Source organism: Notechis scutatus, chromosome 8 (genome assembly GCF_049901735.1).
Source record: "Notechis scutatus isolate UNSWTSFEM ecotype Mainland chromosome 8, rNotScu1.2, whole genome shotgun sequence".
Lineage (NCBI taxonomy): Eukaryota > Metazoa > Chordata > Lepidosauria > Squamata > Elapidae > Notechis > Notechis scutatus.
Genome location: NC_142016.1, coordinates 20,212,875 through 20,225,110, shown reverse-complemented (window position 1 = coordinate 20,225,110; position 12,236 = coordinate 20,212,875). Strand labels below are relative to the sequence as shown.

General features: G+C 43.9%; 1 protein-coding gene across 2 annotated transcripts in view; it reads left to right on the top strand.

The window, feature by feature from the left end:
- Nucleotides 1–12,236, top strand: part of IGLON5 (IgLON family member 5) — a 105,118-nt gene that overhangs the window by 66,388 nt on the left and 26,494 nt on the right. Inside the window, exon 2 of one of the 2 annotated variants that reach the window (XM_087971022.1) lies at nucleotides 10,549–10,627. The exons of the other annotated variant lie outside the window; for it this stretch is intronic. Coding sequence (XP_087827148.1) covers nucleotides 10,549–10,627 — 79 coding nt within the window. The remainder of the gene's footprint in view (nucleotides 1–10,548; nucleotides 10,628–12,236) is intronic. 2 annotated transcript variants of the gene reach the window in all.

The following is a 12,236-nucleotide window of genomic DNA, read 5'->3' as shown; positions in this document are numbered from 1 at the left end:
GGCCATGATGGGTGTGGCCTAGTCCTCCTCCTGCACCATGGCCGGGGGCGGGGGGGCATTTTTGCCCTCCCCGAGCTCTGGAGGCTTTCCTTGAGCCTCCGGGAGGGCAAAAACAGCCTCTCTGGGCTCCAGAGGCTCTATGGAAGCTGGAAACAGGCCCATTATTGGCCTTGCCTAACTTCCGGGAGGCCTGTTTTTTGCCCTCCCTGTCCTGAACTTACCTGCATCCAAAACGGGCCTTGTGGGGACTCCTGGGAGGGGACAGGGCGGGATGGGGGGGGCCAGCCAGGAGTGGGATTTGGGGGTTCTCCTAACTAAGTAACTAACTAACTAAGGTAGTTCTCAACTTATGACCACAATTGAGCCCAAAATTTATTTATTTTTCCCCCAAAAAAGTTTTTTATTTTTAATCTTTTACATCACTTTTAGTGATCAGTGTGTTTCCAGGTTTTTACATTTCCATACAAATATGACCATAATTACATATCTATCTCACATTTCTTCAATTTCTTATCATTACATTTTCCATTTTCTATAAATTTTCAAAACTATTCTTATATTTTTACTTTTATTTTATCCAATTTTAATTCATATAACTTGTTCTATTTTTAATTATACTCTTACCTTCTTTATATAATATCTTAAAATTCTTTATTTCTTATTCTATGTTCACTACATTCTTATGCTTTTATCTGTCATATTTGCCATTTCATCACATATCCTTATTTCATTATTCAATACATTCCATCTTAATATTAATAATTCCAAAATTTTCCCCCTTACTTACCCACTTGAGAGCCCAACATTTCTGTTGCTAAGTGAGACATTTGTTAAGTGAATTTTGCTCCATTTTATGACCTTTCTTGCCACAGTTGTTAAGTGATGCACCGCAGTTCTTTAGTTAGTGACACAGTTGTTAAAATGAATTTGGCTTCCCAGTTGACTTTGCTTATTGGAGGGTTGCAGTGGGCGATCCTATGACCCTGGGAGACTGCAACCGTTGTAAATATTAGTCTGAATCATCTGAATTATGATTATTGTGACCATGAGGATGCTGCAACGGTCATAAGTGTGAAAAATGGTCATAATGGCATTTGTTCAGTGCTGTTGTAACTTAGAACGCTCGCTCAACGAACTGTTGAGGATCAACTATACATAGGTACATACCCCCAAAATGGGTTGTTATAACCTGAAAGATGGGCTGAGTTAAGGATTAGGAGAGCTGTATGTTGAGGTGAGAAATGAAACAAACATTTTGGAGATTTTGTCCAGATGTAGACTACTCAGAATAGTCCAAGAAAAAGAACTATTTAGTGGATCTGTTTAATCGTAAGCTGGAGAGAAAGCACACTTCTCATTTAATGCAAGCTGTAAGATGCAATGCAGCAAGCCGTTTTGCACACTTACACTTTGTGTAAAAACTAATTAATTCTGAGGTTCTTTTTTTTTTTTTAACATAAAAGTGCACCTGCTTTCTCTTCCTCAGGAGTATTCCAACAGTCAGATGGCTCTTTTCAAACATGGCTAGGTTTGAAAATATAGCCCCGGGTTCAGAAAAAGAAGGAGAGAGATCAAGATGTGGAGGTCAAACATTTCCTGGCAGGTTAAAAGAAGTATTTGGGAGAAAGCTGATTAGTTCGCCTTCTGGCGAAGGGGTGTTTTGTGCTTAATGTGCTAAACGCTGGGCTCAGGGATCCAAAATAAGTGTGAAGGTGTTGAGCCTGGCAGAGGGGAGATGATGGGAATGGCTGACAGTGATTGGTGGAAAAGAGCCTTGTGCTCTGAGGCATGAATTCCCAGCTCCCCAGCTTTGACCTTCCCGACTCCTTCAGGTAGAAAGGAATGATCTTGACAGGCTGGTGGGAGAAGAAGGCATGGGATGCAGAGAGAGGGAAAGGGTGCAAAGAGAGAGAGAGAGAGAGTCCTTAGGGGTAAGCTTTCGTCCCTTGTTGGGACATAGCGCTTCCTAAGATGTAGGCATCAGCTTATCACTTTCCTTTTAAAACTTAGACATTCAAAGTTGGTGTTAGACATTTCTGTTATAAAGTAAAAGCTCAGATGGGGCACTAGGGAAGAATCGGGAGAGAGAGGGTGAGGGGAGAGAAAGAGGGAGGGAGGGAGATAGAGAAAAAGAGAGAAAGAGAAAGAGGGAGGGAGGGAGAGAAAAAGAGAAAGAGAGAGGGATGGAGAGAAAGAGAGAGAAAGAGAGGGAGGGAGAGAGAGAGAGAGAAAGAGAGAGAGGAAGGAGGGAGGAGATATAGAAAGAGAGAAAGAGAAGAGAGAGGAAGGGAGGGAAAGAAAAAGAGAGAGAAAGAGAGAGGGAGGGAGAGGAAAAAAAGAGAGAAAGAGAGGGAAGGAGGGAGGGAGAAAGAAAGAGAGAGAAAGAAAAAGAGAGAGGAAGGGAGGGAAAGAAAAAGAGAAAGAGAGGGAGGGAGAGAAAAAGAGAGAAAGAGGGGGAGGGATAGAGAGAAAAAGAGAGAGAGAGGGAAGGAGGGAGGGAGATAGAAAAAGAGAGAGAAAGAGAGGGGGGAGGCCTGTGTGGCGACCAGAGGGTGAGGTGGACGACAAGCTCTGGAAGACCACCAGATAGCTTTAAAGAGCTAAGGAAAGCTCTTAATTCTTTGGTGGTATCTAGTGAGAACCTAGATTTTGGCCATCAAGTAATGGTAGTTCTAGAAGTTGGCCATTAACTCTTAAAAACAACGACAACAAACCAAACAGGGTGAAGTTTGGTTTTGCAGGCTAATGTGAAGGACTGACTTGGTGAGATGAGGTCTCTCTCTCTCTCTCTCTCTGTGTGTGTGTGTGTGTGTGCGCGCGCGCGTGTGTGTAGACAGATCTAGAAGTAGAGAATGTCTATCCATACATCTCTATCCATCCTATCTATATATCCATCAATCCATCCATCTCGAGAGTTAAACTAAATCTAAAACTCCAATCTTGTTATATATATTTGACTCACTAATGGTGGCTCATTTTCCAGGCAGAAAGGAGACTGGGGGCCTCAACTGGTGGGCTCCTGGTTTCCTTACAAATCCCCATAAGGAAAACTACACTTCCCATTGTCCCCAACCTCTAGACTTTGTGGCATTCAGAGAGCATCTGGAATAAGGAAAGGGAACTGCGGTGATGTGAGCCAGAGAGAAAAACAGGACCTCTCCATGTGAGTGTTGTGAGTGGAAAATGTCCATACGCGCCCAGCCAACTAATTACCAACTTTGGCACCGTCTCTGCTCCTCGTTGGTCACCGCTGAGTCACATTTCCAGCTTGTGGTTCTTCACAGCAGCACCAGTCGGTACAGAAGGTGGAGTTGAGGAACTTCTTAGCTTCAGATAATGATAACAAGACCGTCACAGTTAAAGAAATAAAATAGAATCAGTTACAATGCTTTAAACAGCTTGGAGCTTGGCAGCCAGAGAGTCTGCCTGTGTCAGTATGAATCTGTCCAGACATTAAAGTCAGCAGGATATATAAATATATACATATCTTAAAGATATAGCCACTTTCTGAGATCATTTGTAATTCCCAATTTATGGAGTTAGGCTCAGCCCCTACTCTCTACCAGGGGTGGGCTGCTACTGCTTCACCCCGGTTCAAATGAACCGGTAGCTAATTTTATCATTTTTAATAGCCGGTTTAGTAAATCCCACCCTGGCTGGTCCCGTCCAACCTGCCCCTCCCCTCCCAGGAGTCCCCACGTGGCCCATTTTAAATGCCAGGTAAGTGCAGGGCCCACGCAGACGCTCGGGGCGAAAAATGAGCCTCCTGGAGGCTCCAGAAGAGGGCCTCTGGACCTTGGGGAGGCCATTTTCGCCCTCCCAAAGGCTTGAGGAAAGCCTCTGGAGGCCAGAGAGGGCGAAAAGCGGGCCTCCTGGAGGTTCCAAAAGGCCGGAAATGGGCCCATTTCTGGCTTTCAGAGAGCCTCCAAAGCCCGGGGAGGCTGTTTTCGCCCTCCCAGAGGCTCGAGGAGGCTGGGGAGGGTGAAAACGGCCTCCCTGCCACGGTGCAGTAGGCCGACTAGGCCACACCCACCAGCAACCAGGCAGAGAATCGGTTGCTAAAATTTTTGAGGCCCACCCCTGCTATCTACCACTGACAGGAAAGGAATGAGGACTTTGCAGATTGGCCTTTTCAGTCCGACTTACAGGCAGTGTAGGAGCCCATAGGATTGTAGGAGTCAATGTGTTGACCAATGGAGACCCAAGTTGACCCAAAACCACAGGTTTGTTCTTGTGGGTCAAAATTGGACAAAGAAGTACATCTGGAGCTTCTAGAGCAGGGGTCTCCAAACTCAGCAACTTGGATGAGGACAGTAGATGCCAATAGATTACAAAAGTGCAGGGACTATAAAAAGGATTGGGGGACATACGTTGCCCACCTTGATTTAATCCACGTTCTGTCAACGCAGTGTACAGAGAACTACATTCTTGGCAACTTTAAGACTTGTGGACTCCAACTCCCAGAATTCCTCAGACAGCCACACTATCTGGGGAATTCTGGGAGTTGAAGTCCACAAATCTTAAGGTCTGTAGAGATTCTCAGTCATCCAGGTCATGGTTGTCCCAAAGGTGCTTTTTTTCAGGAGGCAGCTGGACTTCCTTGTTTTTGCTTTAAAGATGTTTTGCTTCTCATCCAAGAAGCTTCTTCAGCTCTGACAGGATAGTGGGGAATGGAAGGATTTACATTCCTTGCAGACAGCTGGTCATTTGCATTCTTTTAAAGGGTCGTTGAAGCACCTGGACCTTCTAAAAGGATGGCAAATGACCAGCTGTCTGAAAGGAATATAAATCCTTCCATTCTCCAACATCCTGTCAGAGCTGAAGAAGCTTCTTGGATGAGAAGCAAAATAAAAACAAGAAGTCTTTAAAGAAAAAACAAGAAACTCCAGTTGCCTCCTGGAAAAAAAAAACAAAAAGCACCTTTGGGACACAAATTTTAAAATTGCAAAGTTCAGAGACCCCCTGTTCTAAGGAGCGATGAGATATCATTGTGTATCAAATAAAGATGGGCGCTACCCAAATTTTGGAAGAAGCGCTGGCTAGGATTGTGAGCCTGGTGACTGATCTCTGCCCATGGCTCATCATCTTCTCCCTGGTTTTGCATGTAAACAAACCTTCTGCCTCTTCAGCTGGTGGCCAGCTCCATCCGTCAGCTCCACAGAATCTTAATCAGCCATTTCACCGGTAAGACCTCGGCTGGTTCCCCCCTCCCCAACCATCCCTTTCTCTTTTCTCTCTCTGTCACACAGAAGCACACTCATGCACACACACTTTCCTGCTGATTGGTGGCTAGATTTAAGAACGACCAAGGTCACCTGGCCCGCTCACCATCCTTGAATTACCCAGGCACACTCAAGCACAACAGATCATACCATTTCACGTCTAGTTCAAATCACTTTGAGGATGGGCGAAGATGGGAACGAAGGAGAATATCCACTCCTGCTTAGCAACATTTCCTAGATTGATCTGTTGGTTTATTTCTTTTAATCTTAGGTCAACTGACAAGGATTGTTACAAGTAGGAAATTTCCTGGGAGTAGACAACAAAGGGAGAAATTGCCATTCAGTTTCCATTGTAGGTTTGGTGTAAGTTTTAATGGCAATGGTTTCAACGCAACTTGGGAAGCTAAGTTAGCATTAACGTGGGTTTTTGTGTTTCTGCGTGGGATTTAGAATAGGATAGAATAGAAAATAGAATAGAATAGAGAATAGAATAGAAATTAGAACAGAATAGAAAATAGAATAGAATAGAAATTAGAATAGAATAGAAAATGGAATGGAATGGAATAGAATAGAATTCTTTATTGGTCAAGTGTGATTAGACACACAAGGAATTTGTCTTGGTGCAAATGCTGTCAGTGTACATAAAAGAAAAGATTACATTCATCAAGAGTCAAGAATCATAAGGTACAACACTTAATAATAGTCATAGGGTACAATAAGCAATCAAATCATACTAGGAAACAGTCAATAAAAATCATTAGAATACAAGCAACAAAGTTACAGTCGTACAGTCATAAGTGGGAGGAGATGGGTGAAAGGAAGGATGGGAGGATTAGTAGTAATAGTAATGCAGACTTAGTAAATAGTTGCACAGTGTTGAGGGAATTATTTGTTTAGCAGAGTGATGGCGTTCAGCGGAAAACTGTTCTTGTGTCTAGTTGTTGTAGAGTTTTGCAAAGCAGGACTTTTTTATTATTATTATTGTGCAAATCCAGAAAATGGATTAATACAATAATCAGGCTTAATGTGCAGAATGAAAAAACGATTAGAATCACCCGGTGAATTGAGGCAGTGCCTCAAAATCCTTCAGGGATTTTGCTGCCTGGAAAGATTGTCCTAGTGATTGAAGTCAGAGGTCAAGGGAAAAAGAAGGCATTTTTTAAAAAAAACAAAATAAGGAAACACCAGGGGGGAGAATAAGAACACCCCCCCCCCAAAAAAGAGAAAATCATTAGGAAAGGGAGATGTATGCTGACGGTGTTGAAAATGAAGAATGTTTTGTAGTTTTAGTGGGCTTTGAATTCCTACTCTCACAGGACTGCTTCCGTTGGAAAAAAGAAAAAGAAAAGACGGGAATTTATTTGAGCGGAAAGGAAACGGATGTTTAAAAAGCTGATTTTTTTCAGAACTGAAATTTTAGTTCGGAGCCTTAGCCACTTCTTGTTTGGCTGCAGTTTCATTTTCCAAGGAAACACCACTGAACTCTGTATGAACAGCAATCCTGGATGGGGTTATACAGAAATTTAGTACACATGTAGTTCTCCACTTACGACTGGTCATTTAGCGGCCATTGAAAGTTACGATGGACCTCCTTGGTGATATTTAGAAGCTGGTTGTGGAGTTCCGACCTCCACTCTTCCTCCATGTACGGCCATTTGCAGTGTCCTTTAGTCACCTGACTGCGTTTTTAATTATTTCGAGTTTGGGACAAAACCAGCCCATAGCAAACAATATTCTTCCGTCCAATTACAAGATTGGCTGAGGATTCTGGGTTCTAAAATTAGAGAAAGTCTGGGCAGTTTGCATGACAGCAATCCCCAGGTGACCATTTCTGTTGCTCCCAGCAGCCTAGAGGACTTCCAAGTCTGTTATTCCGTTTGTATTACAAATGTGTTGCTGAACTTTGATGGACAAATATTATTTTGGGAAAAGTGATTCTTTGCTTTTTTTTAAGACACCCCACCCCACCATCAATCGTGTGCTTTACCTATTACGGGAAAAATACCCCTCCAACCTACCCCTCTAGAAAACCTCCCCTCCCACAACGTTACTGCAGGATTATCAGAGACAAAGGAAAGCTGGCAGTTTAATATCTTTGCCACTAAGAGGCATCTTTCCTTGAAAAGGAGCATGGGAAGTCTAAGCTAAGATGTAATCATCCTGAACAAGTATTTTTGAATCTCTGCAGAATAAATGTTCCTCACCATTGTACAAATTCAACCGTCCGCTGAATCACTTGAGCCGTGCATTCCAGAAGAGGCAATGCAGTTTTCTGAATCTTGACATATACCTTTCTCCCTTCTTCTTCTTCTTCTTCTTCTTCTTCTTCTTCTTCTTCTTCTTCTTCTTCTTCTTCTTCTTCTTCTTCTTCTTCTTCTTCTTCTTCTTCTTCTTCTTCTTCTTCTTCTTCTTCTTCTTCTCCTTCTCCTTCTCCTTCTCCTTCTCCTTCTCCTTCTCCTCCTCCTCCTCCTCCTCCTCCTCCTCCTCCTCCTCCTCCTCCTCCTCCTCCTCCTCCTCCTCCTCCTCCTCCTCCTTCTCCTTCTCCTTCTCCTTCTTCTGAAAATTTATGGGAAAATTTATGGGAAAATTTTGTTTGGTGCTCATCATTTTTAATACTCATCGCGCCTCCTGGAACCAATTAACATTGAGTACCAATAGGTGTCCATTTTAGGTCTTGTGATGTAATAGATCCTAGAAATTTGAAGGTCTCTATTGTTGATACTGTGTTGTCTAGTATTGTAAGAGGTGGTAATATGGAAGGGTTTCTGCTAAAGTCTACCACCATTGCTACAGTTTTGAGTGTGTTCAGTTCCACATTGTTCCAGTTACACTACAAGGCAAGTTGTACAACCTTCCGTCTGTATGCGGATTCGTCGTTGTCTTGAATGAGACCAATCACTGTTGTATCATCAGCAAACTTCAGTATTTTAACAGATGGATCGTCTGAGATGCAGTTGTTGGTATATAGGGAGAAGAAAAGTGGAGAAAGCACACAGCCTTGGGGCCCCCCCTGTGCTGATTGTACAGGTATCAGATGTGATTCTGCCTAGCTTCACCTGCTGCTTCATATCATATACAACATGATGGGGAACTATGGCCCATTTAGGACTTGTGGACTTCAGGAATTCTGGGAGTAGAAGTCCATAAAAAGGCCATAATTCCCCACTCCTGATATAAAAGATACCTGTACCGTTCATTCTTTCTAATAAAAAGAATGCTTCATTTGTGGTTGACTTCATAAACATATCCCTGCAAAAAAAAAAAAAAATTAGCAGCCATATGCAAATGTTTTTGCACAGCTTTCCCTCAGAGTGTGTTTTTCTTTTTCCTCTCTTTCACTTCCCAGTTTATCCCACAGCCCTGAGATTATCTAGAACTCTCTCATTTAAGCATTAGCCAAGCTTGACCTGCACTTTTCAAGAGGTATCTAATTAGTCTCTGACAGAAAAAAAGAAAGAAAGAGAGATTCTGGGTAGCATTATTTTGATCATATTTCTGTATAAATTAACCTGAATTTGCACTTCCAGGAGTTAACATGAAAATGAGAGCCTGGCTTACGTTTAATTTTGGCAATAAACATGCTTATTTTTAGGATCAGGTTTGTGTGTGTGTGTGTGTGTGTGTGCCTATGCGCGTGCGGGGGTGGGTGGTGTATTACTTGTTGCACTCCTATCTGAGATATGTATATTCTGGAATAGTGTGCCACTCTAAATGCATATTTTAAGGAAGAATATGTGCAAACGTCTGCAGCTTTCAGGTGAAATTCCTACAAGGTTAAGCGTTTCAGATAAAGACGTATGAAAATGCAAAAAGAAGAGGAAAAATAAAAATGTTCAGGCATCAGATTTTAACGTCGACATGAAGCCACGGGGTGAGATCCTCCATTGCCATAGGGCGCAATATCATCAGTACATCGATGGTGCCCAATTATATCTTTCTACCCCCGGCAAATTAAGCAAAAGCGGGGGACAGTCCCCACGTGGCCCAGTGCCTGGAAGTTGTGGAGGCCTGGGTGGGAGGCAATTGAATCTTGGCAAGGCTGAGTGGCTTTCATTTTTGGGGTCTTCCGCTTCAGGGACCATGACAAACAGACCCATTATACCAGTGGTGGGATTCAAATTTTTTTACTACCAGTTCTGTGGGCGTGGCTTGGTGGGCTTGGTGTGATTGGTGGGCGTGGTAGGGGAAGGATACTGTAAAATCTCCATTCCCTCCCCACCCCACTAGCCTGCTTTCCAGTTCCGTTCTCCTGTGCAGGGCAACCAAAGAAGATCCAGCCAATCAGCTGGGACTCGGGAGGCAGAGAATAGGTGGGGGCGGGGACAGTCAGAGGTGGTATTTTCCGGTTCTCCAAACTACTCAAAATGTCCACTACTGGTTCCCCAAGAACCGGTCAGAACCTGCTGAATACCACCTCTGCTTTATACAGTCTGGGGGTCCTTTTTGACTTGTGATTCCTGCTCAAAGAGCAGATGACAGTTGTGGCTAGCTAGAATGAGACAACTCACCGCACCCAACCTGCCACAGCCAACTCGGCGTGGCCAATTCTTCATGGCCAACTCAGCACAGCCAACTTAACGTGAGACAACTCGCTGTGAGACAATTCAACAATTCAATTTAATTATTTAAAATCATCTTTACAAATGTTTTAACGTTTGTCACTCACATTTCATTTCATCCCTCCTTTGGTATCCTTTCTTTAATAGCAATAACACGTAGACTTATATCCTGCTTCACAGTGTTTTTACAGCCCTCTCTAAGTGGTTTACAAAGTCAGCCTCTTGCCCCCAACAATCTGGGTCCTCATTTTACCCACTTTGGAAAGGATGGAAGGCTGAGTCAACCTTGAGCCTGGTGGGATTTGAACTGCCAAACTGCAGGCAGCCGGCAGTGAGCAGAAGTAGCCTGCAGTACTGCACTCTAACCACTGCGCCACCATGGCTCAGATTATATTCCACTACTTCTTTGATATTAGCGTAACTTTTGTCACACAGCAAGTTGTCCCATGGTGAGTTGGCCGTGGCGAATTCTCCATGGCATCCCCTAGCTACCGTAGGAAAGCTTCTGCAAAACTTTGTGTTATGCACCATTTGTACCCATTCTTGAACCAGGAGGGTCTACTCGTGACCCTTCATGGCTTGGTCACCTCCCAGATAGACTATTGCAACCTTACCCATTTCTGTGTAACTACCCAAGCTTGCATAGTTTCACCTCCCATGAAAATTCTCTTTTTCAAACCCATCGGTTCTCGGGAGGGTGGGGGGCGCAGTTCTTCACAGCCCAATGTTCATGCTGTCTTCTTATTTTGTTTTCTTTGCCTGCCTAGGGCTGCTGGTTCGAGGTGCAGATTTCAATCAGCCAGCTGACAATTACACAGTTTGCCAAGGGGACAATGCAACGCTAAGGTGAGCTTCGGCCTGCGACATGGAAATCTCACGGGGTAGGGCGTGAGCCTGAGATTTTTCCCTGCTGGCATTTTGCAGCGAGGTTTTCCTGGTTGGTTAATTAAGTTGAGGCTTTGGAGTCTGTAAACTTTTGCATGTGTGAACTGCACCCAGTATTCGAAATTTACTTGACTTTGTCAAGTCCTCAGCCCTGATTCCCTGCACCATTGGAAGACTACATCACAGGCTGACATTAGATTAACAGACTTGGAAGGGACCTTGTAGGTCATCTAGCCTAAGCCCAAGCAGAAGCAGAAGACCCTACCCCATTTTTGACAAATGGCAGTCCAATCTCTTCTTGAAAGTCTCAAGTGATGAAGCTCCCACAACTTTGGAAGGCAACTTCTGTTCCCTTGGTTGATTGCTCTCTCAGAAAGTTTCTCCTTACTTCTAGGTTGAATCTCTCCTTGATCAGCTTCTACCCATTATTCCTTGTCTGGCCTTCGGGTGCTTTGGAAAATAGCTTGACCCCTTCCTCTCTGTGGCAGCCCCTCAAATATTGGAAGACTGCTATCCTGTCTCCCCTGGTCCTTCTCTTCACTAGACTAGCCATGTCCAGTTTCTGCAACCGTTCTTCATAGGTTTTAGCCTCCAGTCCCCTCGTCATCCTGGTTGCTCTTCTCTGCACTTTTTCTAGAGTCTTAACTCTTATCAGTGTTTGTCAGTATCATCCCAAATTAGTGGGATGATACTGACAATCCCAATTAAAGGGATTATTTCCAATTATTTGCAAACAGCTGAGGATGCGAAGAGGTTATTTTTAATCCTGGATGAACAAACTAAAAGCCCAGGAATATCATGCATCTTCTGTGACATGATACACACAGGGAATCAGGGGTGGGATTCTACCAGTTTGCACCTATTCGCTAGAACTGGTTGTTAACATTCTAAGCAGTTCAGACAACTGGTTGTTAGAAGAAATTACTGGCCTAATCCTGTAAGGAAGGCAGGAAGGAAACATTCTGGTGTTGCTTACAGAAACTTCCTCTCTGTTAACCCTTATTACATTCTTGGCAGGACTAGACTTCCTGTCTCAGGAACTTCTCTGGAGTTTTTTTCCCCTCCTTTGCTGGTACTTTGCTTGTGTGGAGTGAGTGACCATTCAAAGTTATAGTGGCACTGAAAAAAGTGACTTATGACCATTTTTCACACTTACGACTGTTGCAGCATCCCCACAGTCATGAGAGGCCAGGCGAGGAGATGCATGCCTCAATGTGAGTGATATTGAGTTGGCCACGCCCAGCCAATAACATGACCACCAAGCCACGCCCACCACCTAAGCCACGCCCACAGAACCAGCTGTTAAAAAATTTGAATCCTACCCCTGCAGGGAGTCCTCGACTTATGACCACAACTGAGCCCTGTTGCTAAGCAAGGCCGTTGTGAAGTGAAATTTGCCCCGTTTTACGACCGTTAAGTGAATCGCCGCACTTAAGCGAGTAGCACAGCTGCTAAGCAAATCTGACTTCCCCATGGAGTTTGCTTGCCAGAAGCTCGCACGCATGACCCCCGTCCTGAGTTAGGAGTTCCAAATTTCGATCACGTGACCGTGGAGTGCAGTGGTCGTAGG